Source organism: Charadrius vociferus, unplaced genomic scaffold (genome assembly GCF_000708025.1).
Source record: "Charadrius vociferus isolate BGI_N301 unplaced genomic scaffold, ASM70802v2 scaffold90, whole genome shotgun sequence".
Taxonomy (NCBI): domain Eukaryota; kingdom Metazoa; phylum Chordata; class Aves; order Charadriiformes; family Charadriidae; genus Charadrius; species Charadrius vociferus.
Window position 1 is genome coordinate 12,793,791 of NW_009647222.1, and position 22,357 is coordinate 12,816,147.

A 22,357-nucleotide genomic window follows, 5' to 3' on the forward strand; every position below is an offset into this window, starting at 1 on the left:
TTCTTCCCTAAGTGGTCTGGCAGCTATTTTCAAAAACCGTCAAGGGTTCCTTTTCCAGAGGACTACATAAAAGCATGAGTTATTCTGCTGTTTCTCTCTGCCTTTGCACATCCACCAACTCACACTGAATACCCCTTCTGCATTTTGAGCCCTTGGTGCCATCAAAGTAAATACCCCTTGTGCACTGCAAGCTCTTAATACTATTGTCACCCTTTGTAGCTCACGACCCACTTCTTGTTTCTCCACATAGCCTAATGGAAGCAGTGCTGATATTAGCTCACCCCAGAGTAATTTTTCTCTTGTTGAAGAGTTGTTTTGTTTAGCTGTATGACCAGGAGGAAGGCAATGCTGTTAGCAGACAGCAATGACGATGTTGTTCTGTTGTAGATATTGGCACGTGTTGAAGCAGTGCTGCTACTCACAAAGTTGTAAGTCTTCTTTCACTTGAAATGTTGAGGTTTAGATTTTTCTGTTACCCGTATTTCTGTAAAATTCCAGGTTGCCCAGCATTTTCACTAGTGACCGCTTTTTAAAAAAAAGGTAAGATCAGCTTGGGTTCATGTACCTGAAACATTCTATGGAACCGGGGGTGAAATTAATTTATGAGAGAAAATTTTGGCCCAAAGACCTTATCTCATGAACATCGGTCAGAAGAGGTTTCACAAAAGTAAACAGAATAACAATGTTAGTTTTCCATTTAAACCTAGCATCTTGTCTGGGATCTCAGATAGAGAAAGAGAAAGGAGGTATCTCCTAGTTTTCTGATCAGCTAATTACTCTTGTGACAAGTATTTGCATATACCTTCAGAAGGTGATAGCTTGCTTATACTGCAGGGATCTATTACAGACTCACAGAATCTCCCAGATTGGAAAAGACCTGTAAGATCATCTAGTCCAATCGTTAACCTGACACTGACAAGCCCACAACTAAACCATGTCCATAAGCACTATATCTACACGACCCTTAAGTACCTCCAGGGATGGGGACTCCACCACTATCCTGGGTAACGTGTTCCAATGCCTGATGATCCTTTCAGTAAACCAATCTGAACTTCCCTGGGCACAACTTGAAGCCATTTCCTCTTGTTCTATCACCTGTTACTTGACAGAACAGGTTGACTCCCACCTCTCTGCAACCTCCTTTCAGATATTTGTAGAGAGTGATAAGGTCTCCTCTGAGCCTCCTTTTTTCCAGGCTAAACAATCCCAGTTTCCTTAGCCGCTCCTCACAAGACTTGTTCTCCAGACCCCTCACCAGCTTTGTTGTCCTTCTCTGGACACACACCAGCACCTCAATGTCTTTCTTGTAGTGAGGGGTCCAAAACTGAACACAGTACTCGAGGTGGGGCCTCACCAGTGCTGAGTACAGGGGTAAAATCACCTCTTTGGTCCTACTGGCTACACTATTCCTGATACAGGCCAGGATACTGTAGGTCTTCTTGGCCACCTGGCCACACTGCTGGGTCATGTTCAGCCAGCTATCATTCAACAACCCCAGGTCCCTCTCTGCTGTGCAGCTTTCCAGCCACTCCTCCCCAAGCCTGTAACATTGGCAGGGATTGTTGTGGCCAACGTGTAAGACCCAGTATTTGGACTTATTGAAACTCAAACAGTCTGCCTTGGCCCATCGGTCTAGTCAGTCTAAATCCCTCTGCAGAGCCTCCCTACCCTCAGACAAATCAACACTTCCACCCAACTTGGTGTCGTCTGTAAATGTACCGAGGGTGCACTTGATCCCCCCATCCAGATCACTGATAAAGCTGTTAAACAGGACTGGCCCCAGTACTGAGCCCAGGGGGACACCACTTGTGACTGGCCGCCAACGATTTAACTCCATTCACCACCACTCTCTGGGCCTGGCCTTCCAGCCAGTTTTTTATCCAGCAAACTATATGCCCATCCAAGCCTTGAGGAGCCAGTTTCTCCAGGAGAATGCTGTGGGAGACGGTGTCAAAGGCCTTACTAAAGTCCAGATAGACAACATCCACAGCTTTTTCCTCATCTACTAAGCGGGTGACCATGTTGTAGAGGGAGATCGGGTTAGTCAAGCACGACCTGCCTTTCATAAACCCATGTTGACTGGGCCGGATCATCCGGTTGTCCTATGCGTACTGCGTGATGGTACTCAGGATGATCTGCTCCATCAGCTTCCCCGGCACCAAAGTCAAACTGACAGGCCTGTAGTTTCCCAGATCCTCCTTCCAGCTGTTCTTGTAGATGAGTGTCACGTTGGCTAGTTTCCAATCTGCTGGGACCTCCCCAGTCTGCAAGGACTGTTGGAAAACGATGGAAAGTGGCTTGGTGAGCACCTCCGCCACCTCTCTCAGAACACTTGGGTGGATTCCTCTGGTCCCATAGGCTTGTGTATGTCTCTGTACTGCAGCAGGTCACTGACCATTTCTTCCTGGATTGTGGGGGGATTATCCTGCTCCCGGTCTCTGTCTTCTAGCTCAGGGGTTTGGATCCTCAGAGTGCAACTGGTCCTATTACTAAGGACTGAGGCAAAGAAGAAGGCATGAAGCACCTCAGCCTTTTCCTCATTGTTAGTCACCATGTTTCCTCCTGCATCTAATAGAGGATGAATGCTCTCCCTGGCCCTTCTTTTGCTGCTAATGTATTGATGAGAACAGAGCGTGTTACTGTTCTCAGTTCAGCAAGCTGCATTTCTCATGACTTTATTCTTAGGGTTTCTTGCTTTCCAAAATAAAACAGCAATTAGCTTTTTAATTACTAGTGTACCAATGGAACCAAAGTGGATTGCTGTGGGTGTTTGAGAAACAGCCAATTAACCACTTCAGCTTTCTGGATTTACGTGATCTTGTGTCTTTTTGCAGTAGCCGCTTAATGTTGTCGTCGTTTCAATCCAATGCCACTAAAGGACTGGCATTGTTAATGGAGCTGATATTGTCTACACATGCTGTCAGATAAAAAGATTGACTGACAGCTGTAAATGATGATAAAGGTTGTCTGTTTTAATCCCTCTGCCATGAACTTCTCTCTTGTGGAATGAACACAGTTGCAGTTCTGCAGATGTATTAACAAAAAAAAACGTAGGCAGAATGATGAATGGCCTCTTGATTGCTTGTATTTTTTCTGAATCATGCTCTTTGCATGAAATAAGTCCTACAAGCAAAACAAATGTGCTTATTAACACAGCTTTCCCTTGGTCTGCCAGAAATACTGTCACTAGTTGTAACTTTAAATATCACCTGTTTGCGTGGATTAAGATAATTTCCTTTGTTACTGTAAAACCTGTTTTTCCCTGTCTTAATTAGGATATAACTGTTTTCAGACATCAGGTTAATTAGAAAGGATGGGGAGAAGTGCAGGGATTGTCAAGGATGCTTCTAAGCAGAATTTCTTCCATGTATGCCATTTTTCTATCATGCTTTATTTGAAATTCTACATGGAGATGGTAAGAGTAGAGGGAGGATTGATGCTGGTGCTCTCCAGTTTCTTTTTGGGTGTGTGGGGAGCTCCTTCCAAGGAGCATTGGGAGCTTTTGAGGTCACAACTTTGCTATAGCAAGGAGCAGGGAAAACTCAGCTAGTGTTTCTCTTGCATCAGGCTACAAGAAAGAATCAAGTGTGGGGCCTATGCCTGGTAGCAATCATTTGTCCTAAGGGTAGCTGACACTTGAAAGCCTGGACCCCTGCAAACTCCTCTTCTGCCCTCCAAAGAAAAATGGAACGCGAATTGCTTTCATTAAACAATATATCTAGGGTTTCAAGCTCTCCTCCTACGTGTACACCAGCTTTTCTTTTCCATTCAAAGTTTTCTTGTAGGGAATTGTCACTTTACCTGCCTCCTTTAAAGATTAAAATGTTACTAGCGTCAGAGAATATTTCTGATATTGCTGGGACCACTGAGGGACTGTTTTCACAAACTCATTTTCCTTTGGCTTTGATTGGATTGGGCCTATTTAGAGTCAGGGGTTTGGGGTTTTTTTTGTCATCTGAAAGGCAGAAACTTATTAAACTGCTCCAACCTTATAACTTGTAACCATACACTTAAATGATACAGAAGCTCATACCCAGCATTGCTAGCATCCTTTTATTTTCCTCAAATGTTTGGGTGCAGAATGAATAAATAGCACACTTGGGGTTTCTGCTTTTATTTTAGCTTTAATAATGCTAATATAGTCTGTTATGCTCGTGTGGACTTCTTACACTGAAATTACACTGAAATTACAGAAACGTTTGCATGGTAAAATCTCACGGGAAGGGATTTTGACTGTGTGTCTGTAAAGCAAGTTGTTCTGTTGGTAAAGTCCCTACAGTCTGATTTCCTGTGAATTTGTGATCTTTGCCTTAGTTTTCCCCTTTCTTTCGCTCAGTAATTGCAGCTGCCCCCTCTTTGGCTGAGGGGTAGGAGACAGCCAGGCTGTTTCTTTCACTCAGTAATCGCAGCTGCCCCCTCTTTGGCTGCCTGAGCCCTGCTGAGGGGTAGGAGACAGCCAGGCTGTGGCTAACCTTTGGGGGTGGTTGCAAATTGACTGGTGAGCAAGAACATGCACCAGCTGGCTGGTGCACTGCTCTCAGAGTACAAAATGGGTGATCACAGAATCACAGAATGGTCAGGGTTGGAAGGGACCTCTGAAAATCATCTAGTCCAACACCCCTGCCAGAGGAGGGTCACCTACAACAGGTTGCACAGGACAGTGTCCAGGTGGGTTTTGAATGTCTCCAGAGTGGGAGACTCCACAACCTCTCTGGGCAGCCTGTTCCAGTGCTCCACTACCCTCACAGTAAAGAAGTTCCTCCTCATGTTAAGATGGAACTTCCTATGTTACAGTTTGTACCCATTACGTCTCATCCTATCACTGGGCACCACTGAAAAAAGACTGTTCCCATTCCCCTGGCATCCTCCCTTTAAGTATTTATAAGCATTAATAAGATCCCCCCTCAATCTTCTTTTCTCTATAGAGACCCAAGTCCCTCAGCCTTTCCTCATATGAGAGATCTTCTAATCCCCTAATCCTCTTTGTAGCCCTTTGCTGGACCCTCTCCAGCAGATCTCTGTCCTTCTTGAACTGGGGAGCCCAGAACTGGACCCCAGGTGCAGTACCCTACACTTACCCTTGTTGAACTTCATAAGGTTTCTTTCTGCCCAACTCTCCAGCCTGGCGAGGTCACGCTGTAAGGCAGCACAGCCTTCTGGCGTGTCAGCCACTCCTCCCAGTTTTGTGTCATCAGCAAACTTGCTGATGGTACACTCTATCCCTTCATCCAGATCATTGATGAATATGTTGAACAAAACTGGGCCCAGTACTGACCCCTGAGGGACACCACTTGTTACTAACCTCCAACTAGACTCTGCGCCACTAACCACAACCCTCTGAGCTCTATCTGTGAGCCAGTTCTCAATCCACCTCACCGTCCATTCATCTAAGCCACACTTCCTAAGCTTTCCTGTGAGGATGATGTGGGAGACAGTGTCGAAAGCCTTGCCAAAGTCAAGGTAGACAACATCCACTGCCCTCCCCTCATCCACCCATCTAGTTACTTTGTCATAGAAGGCTATCAGATTAGTCAGACATGACTTCCCCTTGGTGAATCCATGTTGACTACTTCTGATAATCTTCTTTTCATCCAGGTGCTTTGAGATGACTCCCAGAACAAGCTGCTCCATCATCTTCCCAGGGATGGAGGTGAGGCTGACCGGCCTGTAGTTTCCCGGGTCATCCTTCCTGCCCTTTTTGAAGACTGGAGTGACATTGGCTATCCTCCAGTCCTCAGGCACCTCACCTGTCCTCCAGGACCTTTGAAAGATGATGGAGAGCGGCCCAGCAATGACTTCCCCCAGCTCCCTCAGCACTCGAGGGTGCATCCCATCAGGCCCCATGGACTTGTGGATATCCAGTTTATCTAACTGATCTCTAACTTGCTCCTCATCAACCAAGAGAAAGTCTTGCTTCCTCCAGACTTTCTCTGTTACCTGCAAAGTCTGGGTCTCCCGAGGACAGGCCCAAACAGTGAAGACGGAAGCAAAGAAGGCATTCAGCAACTCCGCCTTCTCTGCATCATCTGTCACCACAGCACCTGTCTCATTCAACAACGGGCCCACATTTTCCCTAGTTTTCCTTTTGTCTCCTATATACTCAAAGAACCCCCTCCTATTGGCCTTGACATCCCTCGCCAGGTTCAATTCCAAAGCTGCCTTGGCTTTCCTTGTTTCCTCCCTGCATACCCTGACAGCGTTCTTATACTCTTCCCAAGCAGTCAGCCCCTTCTTCCACCTATTGTAAACTCCCTTCTTCCAGCTGAGCTTTTTCAGAAGGTCCCTGCTCAGCCATGCAGGTCTCCTTCTTCCCTTGCCTGATTTCTTTCTCTTTGGATGCACTGATCCTGAGCTTGGAGGAAGTGAAGCTTAAATAGCAGCCAGCTCTCTTGAGCCCCCTTACCCTCTAGAGCCCTCTGCCATGGGATTTGTCCAAGCAATTCCTTGAAGTGATCAAAGTTGGCCCTCCAGAAGTTTAAGGTTTCAACCCTACTTGTCATTTTGTGTGCACTGCACTTAATTCTGAACTCTGTCTTCTCATGATCACTGCAGCCCAGTCTGCCCCCAACCTTAACATCCACCACCAGTCCCTCTTCGTTTGTCAGTACTGATGGAGGTCTGTTTTGCTTTTCCCTGCAGGTGGATAGGTTAGTCCAATCACCCCTAGATTTGTTAGTTCCCCAGGTTGTGTTAGCTTTATGACTGCCCTTTCAAATTGAGTTGGAGTTGGTGAAGGGACTCATAAGTTGCTGATGCAGACTGACTGCAAACACAATTGCATAAGCCCTGGTTCCCCAGCAAACCAGGCTGGTGATAAACAAGTCTCAAAATGAGCTTGTGTGTGCCCAAAAGATTGTGTATAAATTAAATGAGGACTGTAGTCTCTTTACATTAACTTTCCTGCTGCAAGTGTACAGCAGAAAGTTGGGCACCATGGAGGTATCTTACAGGTGCCTCCTGTGAGAGATTTGTGAATAGGATGTCCTAATCTAAGTTATGCTCCATGTTTCTTTTAAGCCAAAGCGTTGTTATATTATGTTAAAATGATTTTGTGTGTGTGTGTGTGTTTTCCTTGTTTGTATCTTCATATATAGTGTACTGCTGTCTTGCCCCTGGTTAAATTTAAAAGCCTTAGAGAAATAAAGTGTGGTTTTAGGGAAATTTAGGTGAAAGTATCCTGAGAACTAAAGGGAGAATGCTACTGGTCTTGCAATCATGATATCACAGGGAAAAATTTTGAATGTAAGGAATGAGTTACAGGGAGTGCTCTGTAAAGGGTGAGGAATGCTTTTATTTCTAGATCAGTGTGGCAGGCAGATAGTTGGGCACTGCGGGGAGATTTTCTCTTTACAGATCATTGTATCTCCCTTCACCAAGCAGGAATTAAGCTGGGAAGACTAAAGAGAGGTACCACCTCCCAGGAAGCTTTCTGCATGCTAATGATGAGGTTGCACTGAATTTCCTTCTGCATATGTGCAGTGTGAGCTGGAACTGTGCAAGGCTGGTGGTATTGTACGTCCCGTGCACACTCTGCTCATACTACAAAAGCCACTGCAATAAGTACATCCCTTACACTCTCACAACTGTGCTAAATCTGTGGAGAGTTTTGATAGACCACTGAAAGGGTCATTTTCGGTCAAAGATGTTCCCCCTGTGTCCTTTCACAAGTCAGACTTCCCTGATGACATCAAATACCTGAAATATAATACTCAAATACATTCAAAAGTGCTTACTACCATGAATAGATTTTTTTAATAGAGGAAAGAGATAATTGAAGAAAAAACTCCAAATGCTTTGTTACCTTGACAGGAATTTCTTGTGACAGTTGACATGAATGGGAAACTGTCGTTGAAGACACAACTAGGAACTTAGCCATCAAAAACATTGTTTGGCTGTCAGAAGCTGTCCAGTAATAGTGTTAGGATTTGTGGGTGGCAGCCCCTGCGTGGGGGTGATGAAGGGTGGTGTGGAGTGGAAGTGGAAAGGCAGTGTGTCTGTTATTGCACCCAGGACTGGACGTCTCTGGTGGGACTTACAGAGGTGCTGTTGTAGGCTCAAGAGCAAATTGTGGAAAGCCTTCCTTTGCCATATTGCCCTCCATTTAAGTATTTTGGAATAGCTCTTTATATGTCTATCTGACTCTCTTCTGGTGTGTACTGACATGGTGGCTGCTGCCTTCTGCTGATGTCCTAAAATTATGCATGGTTTAGCTCGAAAGTTCAGTTCTTTCTGCCATAGACTGGTGCTGGCAGCGCGTCTCCTGGTATGAGGGCCAAGGGCCACATACCCAACATCTCTCTTCTTAAGGAAAAAAATATACAACCTCAAAACTTCATTCTGAGCAAGATGCCCTGGATTAATAAGAAAGACCAAGTCAATAATGTGGCCAGAGCTCTTTCCAGAGTCTGCCTGACAGCAGATCAGCTCCCAGCAGTGCTGTGAGTTAACGAGAAACTCAGGGCTGGTCCTGTTGCATTTACAGGTAACTGGTAAATCATCTGAAATCTTGCTAACTCCGGATATCACTTAATCATTTTCCTTCTTGTATCTGGATCGATATGGAGAGGGACTCTGCAGAGTACATATGGCAGTGGGGACGGTAAATCTCCAGGGCTGAAGAGAAGTACTGTAGTGCTTTTGGAAATAAGATGGGCAATTACACCCATCTGTATGTGGCCTCTGCTGTCTAATTCTACAATGCCTCAAAAAAATGAAAGTCCTTGATCAGTTCCTCCTCCCCAAACCATGGAAACAAAAGTGTCTCTTGCTCTTATTTGTACATGCAGTGAAAAAGCTAGTGTCTGGCCAGTCATGAGGAGGACAAATTAAATTATTTGGTGATGTAATCTTTTTCTTTTTTTCCCCTATTCCCCTGTAAATGTAGGATCAAATCAAGAGCTGGTCTAAAATGGTTGAGATGCTGAACACAAAGGAATTACTGCTGTCTATGCCACTTCTGAATTTTATCCAGGAACCAGTTTCATGAGAAAACTGAAAGAAGACTTTGTGTGTGTTAGAAGTAGCATAGAATAGATCTATGTTTTAGTTCAGACTGCTCACCAGAAGGTGACATTTATATAACAATCTTCCAGTAGGTGTGTTTTGTTTTACTAGAAGCCAGTTCAAATAAAGCTTACGTAATTTATAATGGCCTATTCCACAACACTTGCTAGGTTGAAAAGAGCCAACTAATAAAGACACATTGACTTACAGAATCACTTAAGGGGCTAATAACCCTTCCTTTGAGTGTATGGGTCTGGCTTTAATAAACTTCAAATCTGCTTTTTATTCTTTTAAGCAGGAAGTATCTGATATTGAAAAAGGCTGAGCACTCAGAATTTCAGCTACAATCGATGGCATACATTCAACACCTTGGAAAACCAACTTCTAAATCAATGTCAATTAATTCTGAAGTCAAACTTGTTGAATTGAGGAGACTGGAAAAACTCGGGGGATTCTTAACTGGGCATATGGAAACTCTTAAGTTCAATTATGGGTAATAGCTACCTTGCTATCATGTCCAGGACGCTGGCTAAAAAATAGGTTCAAGCGGTGTGTGTCTCTGCTTCTCACTAGCCCCCACCCCTCAAGTGGAAATTTTTAAAATACATTTAATCAAAAACCCAATTTTCTGCTGAAATAAAAGGGGGGGGGACACACACAGACAGACATAATTTGGCAATTTGTAATAGTAATTCCCAAAAGCAAGCCACTTAATACCAAAAGTAAACAGCAACGATAGAATTTCCACTTAACGGGTGTCCACTTAATGGAAAAAAACCCGTTCAATGCTTAGCACTATATCATGTTCTTTCACAGAACACATTTAAGACTAAAGGGTGGATGGGCTAGAGATCCAGGAGTCTTCTCTCCCAGAACTGCTGCTTTGCAGATGGGGTTGAGATGTGTTTGTGAACCAGGAGATTTTGTCTGCTGAGTGTCAAACCTGCCCTAATAACTTCTGCCAGCTTCAGCCCACATCTGTGTGCTGGTTTCCTCCTCGCTACACACTCACCCACAGGCATGCATGCGTACCCATGCAGGAGCAGTGGTCGTCATCCTGGGCACCTAACAAACCTTTCTGGGGTACAGGGGTATCTTGAGAGCTGTATGAAGCTCCAGGGACAGTTGCTGGCTATTTCCACATTAAAGCGTGTTTCTTCAACTTGCCTTTACCTAAGTAGTATTGCTTGGTGTAGTCCTAAAGTTTCCTCACCCCTTATTAAATTTATTGTTGCATTAGATAGATCACTGAAACAATCTGTTGTCAATGAGTTGTGAGGGAGTATGGAGAGATTTGTTTATATTGATCAGGCAAATTCTGTAGTATTTCCCATTTCTTGCTTAGATAATCCATGATATTCCTCCTGAGCCTCTGGCATCTCTGGGGCCTTGGCAGACCAGCAGATACCTGGTGGTTGGTACTACCAAACTGTCCTAAAATGATGGAAGGAGTGGAAAAGATTTCTCCTTGCTCTGGCACCAGGTCAGCACTTGTCAGTCTCCATCCATTTCATTACAGGTTTCCGAACTCAACCCTAAGCACGGAGTAGCTGCCATTTCAGCTGTCAAGCTGCCAGATATCTTCTGTATGGCTCTCACAGTGGCAGCACCAAACTGCCAGTGGCTGGGTGTCATCTGCAGGGCTGGAGCTGCTGGGGTGGCTTGGGCAGCCTTTCCTCAGGTTCCTCTCCAGAAGCACGGTGTTTGCTGAGGCATGAACCTGGTCAGCAGCCACAGTCGATGGGATAAAGGATAGAGAGGGCTGGCAGAACTTGGGAAAAAGGGAAAGGAAGGGTGTAGGAATGAGCATGCACATTTGCACCCAACATACAGGCACATCTCTGCTCCTTTCACTTGTGTTGCATGGTGAAGGCTGGCTTTTCAGATTGAGGGATCCGTCAGCTGGCTAGCAAGTGAAGCAATGAGTTTTGTTCGATTGCTCCAGCTAGTTTTTTTAACCATACTGAAAGCTACATTGTATGGAAGTAGAAATCAAGAAGGTTTGTCAGTATAACTGCATGAAGGGAGAGCTGCACGGGCAAATTCCTCCAAGTTCAAACACAGCTTATGTTCATGAGAATGTGTTTTTACCAGTATAGTTTTGGCTAAGAGAAGCTATACAAGCAGAGTTACTCTTACACTGATAAACTCTGACTGGGCTTTTACTGATATGGAAAGATGATTTAAGAAAGCCAAACTCCAGACTTCACTCACAGGCTCAGGACTGTTAAGGAACATGATTTCAGGGCAGAACAGCCAACTATTTCAGCCTGGGGACATGGTGTCCCAAGCTTTTGTGTCATGGCAGTCCTGGACTTTTCCTGGCCAGCTTGTGTAGTTTTACAGCTTCTGGGAGGTGGGGAAAGGCAGCTGAGTTCACAAGAAGGAAAGTTGCACAGAAGTTTGTGGTTTCACACCCACTGTTGTGTTCTTTGGGCTTTGTATGTGAAATGACATCTGGCAAACTGCGGGTCTGCAAGTGGCACTAGCGCCTTAGGGATGGACTGCCTCTCTCTCTCCCTTCCTTTTCAGCGCACACTGTGGGTGTATATATATGTATATCTGGCAAACTGCGGGTCTGCAAGTGGCACTAGCGCCTTAGGGATGGACTGCCTCTCTCTCTCCCTTCCTTTTCAGCAATGGAGAAAGTCTGAAGGCAGCAGCCTCTGCATATGGTGGCTGCAGCAATATTTTCCTTCAGGATCTGTAATGGTCTGAGACCTCTTCCTCATCTGTGGGCTGGAAGCTGGTTGTGCACAGGCAGCATCCACTGGAACATCTTTGGGGGTCCAACTGTACAAGGACTCACCACCTACAGCCTCTCTGGCTACACCTCAACAGGACAGATAAAGAGGCTGCCTCATGCACTCCTATTCACGTAGACTTGAAGGAAGAAGTGTCCGGGTCCCTCTGGACTCAGACCTGGTGTGAGGTGGGTAACCATGACCCTGTGGTCCTCTGTGACCTCAGGGCTCATTCTGTTCAGTCCCGTTTCTTTAATAAAACTACTAACCAAAAGCACAACTGTTGGGTTTCATTCTCCCAACCCAACAATAAAAAATAATTTTGCAAAGTTCACCTGGCCTGCTTACCCTAGATCTGATTTCACTATGTCAGTGGTAATTAAGTGGCAAAGAAAAACTAAGCCTATGGTGATTTTTCAGGGAGAGACAACCTGCTCAGAACATGAACCACACAGAACATACTGGTCTTGTGTCATTTTCAAGGTCCTCTCTGCTCCCAGTTCATGGGAATTTTTGTTAATGGATTTAATGAGAAATATCAGATCCTTTTTTAATGGGGATTTCTGAATTTGTGAAATACATACTGGAAGTGTTCCTGCAGTCAGTAAGGGTTCTTACAACCGTACTTCATGTGGAAGAAGAGGAGGAAATTTTCCATCATACATGCAGGAATATTTCTCAACAAAGGAGTTTCCCCACCCACGTTGCCAGCATGAGAGTTTCTTCAGAGGATGTCAGCGTAGGGCTCCACCATATGTGTGCTTCTGCTCCCTGCTGACGGGAAAGGGAGATACTCACGCATGTTTAATACACCCTGTAGTACTTGCTACTCTTTTTCTATTAAATTCCATTACTGCATCACTTTCAGGCCCCAAGCATGAACAGGAACCCAGCTCTGCCACATTTGCTCTAAAAGAAAAAGAAAAAGATAATCCTTCTCTGAGGAGGTTGTGGTTGAGGATGTCTCTTTCAATCATACAGTAGGGAGCTTGAGATTTTTAAATAAGAGTATGTGGAGGGGTAGCCAACACCTGTGCGCTGTCTTCAATTGCCTGGTTTAACACCTGGGATCAAAGTGTCCATAAGGCTTTTAGGCTGACTTGAGTGTGAATTGCCTGCTGGTAGTCTGGACTTGAGGATGCTTGGCTGCTTCATTAGGGTGCTCCAAGGAGAGCCTGGTCTGGAGCCTTTTCTGTACAAGAAATGACTGAGTAGGATGAGACTCTTCAGTACGGAAAAGAAATAACTGAGAGAATACATAACAGAGGTTTACAGACCCAAGAGTAGCACAGAGTGAGTGGATGGGGATCAAATACTCACCATCTACTGACTTTATCAAAGCTAGTTGAGAACAAAGTAGAGAATAGGAAGAAAGTGCTTGAGATCTTCAACTGAAAAGAGGACAAATCCTTGACTCTCAGGCAAAACTCTACTGAAATCTGCTCAGATGGGGCCTGAGCAAGCAGGGTGGGGCTGCTAGTCCTGTCTTTGGGACTTTGTGGCTAGGGCCATTCTGGACCTGCTGTGGATTTACTGAGTGGCACCACTTTTTGGCAGCTACCCTGTGAAGGGTGTTAATTCTTAGCAGCAACTACCGGAGGCTGGAAGGAGGTATCAGAAGACCTGTCTGTAGCTTCCCTGCTTCCTATGCTCTGTCCTCAAGTACCTGCTGATGGCTATGGTCAACAATAGGATACTGGGATAGACGGACCTCTGGTCTGAACCCTGCAGGACTCTCCTGTTGACGTAAGGAGACAAAATGGAAACCTTCCCAGGTGAAGGGTGCAGCAGCCTGTGCTGGAACTTTCATAGCTCTAGCTCATGGGACAACATCGATCCAGCAGAGTAAGGGGAATTCACCAACCAAACACTAGTGCTGACCTCATTCTGTGGATAAATAGTTATCTGTGTTTTCTGAGGGCGTGCTGCTGTACTTCTGGGCATTACTATCGGAATTATGAAGATAAATCAACATTCTACACACAGACTCAGTCCAGTTCTTATTAATGAGGTTGATAACCGAAAAAAAAAACAACCCACAACCAAAAAACCCAAGCAAAAAAAAACCACCAAAAAACCCCATCCCAAAACCTGTCTGTTTCAGTAACTACAGGTGGTTTTGAGTGGATTTATGCATTTATACGTGGTGGCCAAAATACAGGGATGTAAAAAAAGCAGTGGTTTTCCTTTCCCTTTCTCCCTTGTTCAGCTAGAATGTAGGGCTGGCCTAGCTGCCCTATCAGCCCAATACCTCCCACCAACCTCCCCTGCCCTGCAGCCTCGCACCCCATGCTGGCAGAGCCGAAGGTCAGCCTCTGCAGGGCCAGTTGATGGGTGCCCATGTCCACCGTGCACACACCCCAGTACCTGTTTCTCACCAGCACATCACGATCATGGCACACAGCGGGGCGCAGAGGAGCCTCTGCCTCTCCCCGCTGTTCCTCAGCTGGCACAGCCAGTGCCATTCCCCTTCCCACCAGGAGCAAAGCCCCAGCTGGTCCCATTGGGTTGTTTTCTCACTGCACTGGCAGAGAATAGCAGCAGGAGCACAGCTCCACCTGCAGCCACAGGTCCCTGCCAGCTTGTCTCCTCTGGGATGCCTATTAGGGACTGTCATGGTTTCAGCTGGGATGAAGTTAACTTTCTTGCGAGCAGCTGGTGTGGGAGCAAGAGGGGGAGTTCATGCAATGTTAGACCCTACAACCTGGCCCAAAGGGACAAGGGGTGGAGATTGTAATGGGTACGCCTTTAAATTGTTGTAATCCAGGGTTTGAGTTGCGTGTTATAGGAATTACTACAGCAGGGGACCACCTGAAGTAATGGAGGACAAGTCTTACAAGAAACAGTTCAAGTGCAGCAGTGGCCCCACCTGAGCTGGCTTTGGTGCCCAGTGAACTCCATGAAGCACCACGCACCACCTCTCCTGCCCTGAAAGACTGCTGTGACAGATGGAGCCCATGAAGTCCATGGACATTCTGTGGACATTTATGGACGTTTTACAGACATTTCACAGCGGTGGTCCATGGACTAAGGGAATGATGTCTGTCAACGGATGGGAAGGGGGAGTGGTTAACGAGGGATATATAGGATAGTGTGGGACCTGAGCATGACATAAATGGTATGGAATAAGGGGTGGAGAATGTTATGGTTTCAGCTGGGCTGGAGTTAACTTTCTTGCTAGCAGCTGGTGTGGGGCCATGTTTTGGATTTGGGATGAGAATAGTCTTGGTAGCACACTGGTGGTTTTGGTTGTTGCTAAGCACTCAAGGCCTTTTTTGCTCTTCACGCTGCCCCACCAGTGAGTAGGCTGGGGGTGCACAAAAACTTGGGAGAAGTCACAGCCAGAACAGCTGACCCAACTGACCAAGGGAATATTCCATACCACATAACATCATGGTCAGTATATAGAGCTGGGAGAAGAAGAAGGAAGGGGGAGATGTTTGGAGTGGTGGTGTTTTTCTTCTTGAGTAACTGTTACATGTGATGGAGCCCTGCTTTCCTGGAGATGGCTGAACCCCTGCCTGCCGGTGGGAAGCAGTGAATCAGTTCCTTGGTTTGATTTGTTTGCTTGCACGGCTCTTGCTTTACCTATTAAGCTGTCTTTATTTCAACCTACAAGTTTTTTCTCACTTTTACTCTTCCAATTCTCCCCCCTATCCCACCAGGGTGAGGCAGTGAGTGAGCAGCTGTGTGGTCCTAGTTGCTGGCTGGGGTTAAACCACAATAGGGACCTATTCAAACATGCACCCGTGGAGGATGCTGTCAGGCGAGCGTGTGACTGCAGAGCTTGTTTTCCTGCTCCTGTTTGGAAAAAAAATCACTATTTGGTGCAGGTGCCACAATCATACCTCAGAAAAAGGGACTCGGGCCAGGAGACACACTGAATTTAACAGGTGAGGAGTGCCTGGTACAGCCGTGACCCCTTTTGATCAGCAGGTCTTCTCCCAGGCTGTGCGCACTCCTGGTTTGTGGGTGGGTGCACCAGGCTGGGTTTAGAAGCAGCTCGAGAGGAGGTGGGGAGGACTTTTCTCAGGTGGTTTGGACCATGAGACCTCTGGAGAGGTGCAACACCAAAGATGCAAAGGCATTCAGCGCTGGCCTGACGCCGGCCCTACCGGTGCAGTGGGAATTTTAACACTGGTGTCAGTGGGCTCAGAGTTATGCCAGCATTGTCTGCGTATGGACATCTTACCCGTGAGGTCTGAACAAGAAGGAAAACCCCGGTGCAATAGTATTCACAGCGATATAATGAAAGGAAGTATAGATGGCTTTGGGTGGATTTATGCATTTATACCTGGTGGCCAATGTACAAGGATTATAAAAATCAGTGGTTTTCCTTTCCCTTTTTCCCTACGTACACGTGACAGTGTAAGAGCTTTTCTGTTTTGTAAGAATATTATGCTGGTGATTCAGGGAGACTAGTTCCACAAAGCAGGAGGTAACTGAAATGAAATAGGCTGGATGTGTCAAAATCAACGCATTTAATAAAATAAAGCATCTTTTCTTTTTTTTTCCCCTAAAAGTTGTGTTAAAAAGATGTAAATATACATTGGTTCAAATCTGAGAGAAAGCTCTTTGTTCTGGGGGTACATCGTAATTTTTCAAAGCAATGAAGCCAACTAGACAAATGTATTTGGGGGATTAGACTGAATAGGCCAGGCAAGCTTTTTTTCCTTTGCTTCTCTGTTAAAAGCGTCATAGATGGAGTCTTTGGTGACAGGTTTGGCCGGAGCTGGGATTTCTGCGATCCCAACGTGGTTTTTTTTTGCTATCCTGGAACTGGTGGTGATGGTGTACGCGTTGCTTCTGTAGCATTTCATGGCAGACATGCAACAAATTTCTTTCATCCCTCTTCTGAAGTTTGCATTGTACACAGAGTAGAGGGTTGGCTTAGAGGCTGAAGAACTGAAAGAGATGCAAGTGATGGCCAGGAAAACCAAGGAGCTCTTTCTGTAGTCTGTTTCCTGCGGGTGCCACAGCTGTACCACATAAAAAGGTAGCCAGGACAGGAGAAACACTGAGTTTAACATTAAGAACATCTTGATGGTTTTCACCTTTGTTCTTGGGACAATATTCATCGTCCTTCTGACAGTCATGCCATCGGTGCCTATTCTCCAAATGTACTTGACAACTTTCTGGTAGAAGAGGATAATGAGGAGGGATGGGATCAAAAACACCACCAAGAGGTGGATGATACTGTAGATGACTCCTTCCCAAGAATTGGGGAGAAAAAAGTTGCAGTGGTCATCCCTGTTGGAGCCATAGAAAAAAAAAGCTGGTGATGCAAAGACAGCATCAAAAAGCCAAGAGGCCAGAATCATTTTCTTGGCTTTCTCCCTGGACACTTTGAAGCTCAGGGGGTAGACGATAGTGTAGAATCGATCCACGCATATTGAGAGGAGCACATAGATCTGGACTCCAGGAGTGAGGTACTGTACATACCTTACCAGCTTGCACATCACATTCCCCAGCATCCACCTGCCCCAGGTAAACTGGAGCAGCACGAAGGGCACACTTGTGACGCTGATGAGAAGGTCTCCACAAGCCATGGAGACAACAAAGTAGTTGGTGGTGGATTGTGTCCTCCTGCTCCTGTGGATCACTAAGCAAACGAGGGAGTTTCCAAAAATGGAAACCAGCCACAACATTCCCAAAACCATGGTGGCTGCTGCAATTTCCCCCGGCCTCAGTTCATACTGCAAGATAGTGTGGTTCCTGCTTGAGCTGGGTCCTATGGGCGATTCCATCATCTCGTAGCCAACAGGAGGGATGGAGGTTTCGGAGTAGTTCTTGTTCTGCTGTGAAAGCAATAAGGTAGGGAGAACAAAAGGACCGCTGCTGTTATCCATGTGGGCAAACATGGCCACCTCTTTTGCTCAGGCTGCATACAGAGAGAAGAGAAAAGGTTATATTTAACAAGTATGTGTGAAAAACCTACCTTAACCAGTGAAAGGTAACTTTAAGTAGTATACATACTGTATATGGTAGTAGGTACCATAAGTAAGGTAGGAGATTTCAGAGAAACAGTCAGAAATCTACGGTGAGACTATCTGGTACAGCAGAGGCCATCAAGTTTCCTGCAGATATTTATGAATGGCCTGACTATTTTAGGACAGACACTTCTGTCCTCTGAAAGATAAATGTGCCTTTCACAGTTAGAGACTGCTGGTGACCTGCAAACTGCATGAGTGGAATATGCCCCACTGATCCCAGCAATGAGCTGTACTTCCTGGTGTGCGTGGAAGTTGCAAACGCCCAGACCAACGGTGTCCCTGCTGCCTTGACTTGACATAAATCCAGCAAGCAGATAGACAAAGGAGATGTCTCTTCTACTGAGAGGTGGAATGGGAAGTAATACCTTCCACAAGCTTAATTGATAAAGATGCTAGCAGCCAAACCCTGCTCCCATCCAACCATTGGTAACATTGGTGTTAATATCCCTGAATCTTTTTGTTTCTGGATGTAATTTTGGAAGGTAACCGAGGTTTGAGTTTGAAGGCAAAGGAAAGATCAGCACAGTGGAAGGACTGGCACCAAGCTGGGTGGGTACTCCTCACCATGAATCCTCCTCAGCCCTTCCACAGTGAGGAAATTTTTGTCAACAGCTGGCTGAACACTGTAGACCTTAAAGAGTCTCTCCTGAACATCAAGGCTGTTCCTGCATGTCCTTGCCTCATTAGTTACCTCCCCTGTCAAGGGCAGCATTTCCCTCTGTCACCCTAAGAGCAAGGTGGCATGACAACCTCCCCCCAAAGCTTGCAGAAGACTTTTTTTTCCTAACAGCAGGGTTTTGATTCAGAAGCAAAACTCTGGGGGAGGAAGTAAACATCCTCATACAGCTGAGATGTGGGGGCAGCCTTTTGATTTCCATCAGTGGAGTCTTGGGTTGTGTTGGTTGAACTGTCACTAAAAGTGATGTGATTCCCGATGCCATCCCTAATGCTAACACAATCAGTAATCCATCTTCTTTTTAGAGGGTGCTTTTCACCTGCCTGGATGCTAGCATGACCTCTGTATTTCTGAGCTAGCACTGAAATACAGCTTCTGGGATCAAAGTGTAGATGGTCCTTTTATGGTAGGTATGGTACACACCACTGTATGGGATAGCTATGACCTCCTGTTTTAAGGAGGAGTGAGACAAGAACGGGTATATTGCTATACAGAGTTTCTAATCTTGGATTTAGCCAGGTGGTTGGGTTGGTCCTAACTAGCCTATCACAGGGATAAAATGGAAAAATACTTAATATTAGTGGCTATGCATATACAAGCACCTTGCGGAGGCTGATGCTTCAAAAAGTGTCTTTTCAATCATAGTGTTGACACTCAAAGCCTCTTACTCATTAGAAATAGAAAGACTGATTCTCTGGGTGTATTGTATGAATGCTTAACTCTGGAGTCTTGACAATCTACAAGATAAATGAGGATTCATCTCATCACCTTTATAGTGAAAACCTTCCTGATGATACCTAATCTAAATCTGCCTTCTTCTGGCTTCAAACTAGAAGAAGGTAGATTTAGATTATATATCAGCAAGAAATTTTTCACCACGAGGGTGGTGAGGCACTGGAACAGGTTGTCCAGAGAAGTTGTAGATGCCCCATCCCTAAAGTGTTCAAGGCCAGGTTGAATGGGGCTTTGAGCAACCTGGTCTAGTGGGAGGTGTCCCCGCCCATGGCAGGGGGGTTGAAACTAGATGATCTTTAAGGTCCCTTCCAACCTAAATCATTCTATGATTCAATTAATGACCAGAAGATCAAAAAGTTCTTCCCAGAACCCAAATGAACAAGTTCAAAAAGCCACCACCATCCTCCTCTGCTTTCCAAGGGATCCAAATTCCCAGCTTTGCTTTCACAGTTTTTTTTTCAATATTTTGCTGATGCTTTTTGCTCTGCCTGCTCTAGCTCTGCATCTGTCACCAGTTACTTTCTTCTTGTCTGTGTACTCAGAGTTGAGCTTGAAAGCACAAAGCCACTGGATGAGTTTGGGATCTTGCTCCTTGCATTATTTTGCATGTCATCTTCAATTATGCAATGCAAAAAAATGGTCAGATATGGAAAAGATGTATTGCCTGATGTGGTTAGAGAAGCTTTTTTTTCCTTTAGCATTTTAGACCCTGTATTTATTCGCTGTGCTTAATATAACATTGCATGTTTCAAATGAACAGGCTTGATGTACAATCAGCTACATGGCACAGGCATAAATTTAGCATGCTTGACAATGCAAAGTGTTTGAGAGCAGCATGGCACAGCTGCATGGACACAGCCAGTCTGCGTAGCCGCAGACAGGCTGCCACAGGACCTTGCTGCGCCTCTCCTTCATGCCTTTTGCACCATGCCCAGCCACTGACTCTGCATCATCGAAAAGTGGGTCAACACGTGAGTCACCAGCACTGCTCCCAAAGCAGCTGGCCTTTTTTAGTAGCATTTGCATGCAGGTAGTGTCTGGGAGCTGAAAGTAACAACTGAGGTTAAGTTGGACTCATAGCTGAACTAGTTTGAGGTTAATAATAACTGGGTTGTGTGAAATAAGGAATTTTGCATAGCGCTCTCCTATCAAAATAACACTTGAGGACATCAGTAGTGAGACCCAGAAGTGTGTGTCATGGTGGCTGAATTGCCAACCACCTGCAAGGGGCATTGTCTGCAGATAATACAGTGCCTCTTGTCCTGTCTTCTGCTGGAGGGCTGTGGGCGCCACCCAGCATGGCCTTTGCTTTCCCCTCATCTGTAGTTGCCTTCCCTCACCTTTTTCTTAGTAGCTTTGCCTGGCAGATGATTTCTGGTTTCTCAAACGGCTCCTGTTTGCCTTTCTCCACCATTGGATGGATCTGTTCCCCTGGAGATGTCCTGCCATCATCAGCTGTCTGCTGGATATTTAGGCTGCTGTCTCTGGCTGAGTGGCAGGATGCATTGACAGCACAACCCGCTAAATTGCATATTAGAATTATCTGTAATAGAATAATACATGTGGAGCCTATTAACCAGACAGAAAAGAACATTATAGTCTAATTTTCTTCCTTAATTTCTCTTCTTGCCATGCAGAAGTATGTGCCATTTAAAAATAGCGAGCTGCACAAGAATATCCAGATGAAATTTCTTGACCAATATTGAAGAGTAGTGGAAGTCAGGTACAAGAATGAAATGACCTTCCTAAGCTGTTAAAATATGCAGACTCGCTAATACTGTTCTCATGATATTTCTCCTGGTGAGCCAAATCTGCTGTCCGTGTCTGTTCATACCAGAGACATTTAGTTATGCAGGTGGGCAGACCCAAAAATAGTTACCGGGTGGTAGCACTCAACAGTATTTTTTTTCTGATGCATTTTGCCTAAAAGTCAGCCCGACCACTGTTTACTGGAGAACTCAGGTTATCTGCAAACATGCCTTTGAGAAGACAGGAATTCAGCAGCCCCAGCAGGGAACAGTCTGTAACAGCCCCAGAGGAGTTTGTGGAGAGCTTGGTTAGCTTGGTTAGTAGGTGTCTACAGAGGAAGGAGAATGGCAAGAGATGTATCCAGCTGTCTCGTGTTGGAGCTGTGCTAATAGAGGGAGCAATACCTAAACAGGAGAGGCCTTCCTGTGTGCCACCCTTTGCTGGAGACCACATGCTTGTGTTGAGAGCTAGAGTATTTGGTTACATGTCTTCGGTGGTGGTGGTTTCCTCACTGTGAGTAAAATAGAAGAGGCACTGAACAAAGGTGCAAGTAAGACTATATTTTGTGATTCTTTCTTCCTTGGAAAAACCCAAAGTCATTCAGTACACTGCCCACAATGTCCAGGTGAAAATGTAAGTGCAATAATATGGACTTTAACTACACCAAGCATAGGATTGCTCTGGTTGCACAGCAATTACTTGTTTTATTTTTTTAAAAAAAAGTAAATGCTGTCTGATTAACCAACGTGCTCTGAGATTCCTGCGTTCCTAGTCATAGAAAAATTTTCCTGTTGATAGATGAGAAGCTGATTTTCTTTTACGTTAAAAGATCTCTATTCAACTCTATTTTTCCTAGGTGGCACTGAGATCATGTCTTGATTTAGCACTAAGAACTTTAGTGTTTATGGCCCAGCGTATCTTTTTGTTCTGTGGGCAAGTCTGTTTCTTAATGTGGAGACTTCTGCATTATGAGTAATACACCTAAAGGCAACACAAGCGTGAAAATCTCAGCTTATGCACTGCTCTGTATGGGTCTAGGATGCAAATAACTAGACATTCTGTATCTTGCTACATTGTGTATCTCCAATTCCTATGTCCCCATTTGCTGCATCGTTTATTGAAATATGATTTAAGTGTCAGTGAACAGTTCAACTTGCAAATATCACATCTGTAAGAAAATAGTTTTGAGCTCTTGAGTCTCCCACTGCCTTGCAGGACAACCAGCAGGTATTAGAAACACGAAAAGTAAAAATTACATATAGCAAATATGGGAGGCCTAGTTACATTTTTATTTAACAGAAATGCTTTTATTTGATCTTCCCTTTAAACCTATATAACACTGACCTGAGTAAAAGGATACTTTCTAGTAATTGTGAGTCTTCATGGATGCAGCAGTGTCAAAAATCTCACTTTTTCTTTTGAAGTGAGAATCCTTTAAAAACTGTTATAAGGACTTC

General features: G+C 45.1%; 1 protein-coding gene across 1 annotated transcript; it reads right to left on the minus strand.

The window, feature by feature from the left end:
• Positions 1 to 16,366: 16,366 nt before the first annotated feature.
• Positions 16,367 to 17,608, minus strand: LOC104281694 (probable G-protein coupled receptor 19). Its single transcript, XM_009879736.1, has one exon. The coding sequence runs from the start codon at positions 17,606 to 17,608 to the stop codon at positions 16,367 to 16,369; it is 1,242 nt and encodes a 413-aa protein (XP_009878038.1).
• Between the last annotated feature and the right edge of the window lie 4,749 nt (positions 17,609 to 22,357).

Coding starts and splice junctions, on each gene's coding strand:
- LOC104281694 (XM_009879736.1), bottom strand. CDS start 17,608: ATGTTTGCCCACATGGATAACAGCAGCGGTCCTTTTGTTCTCCCTACC.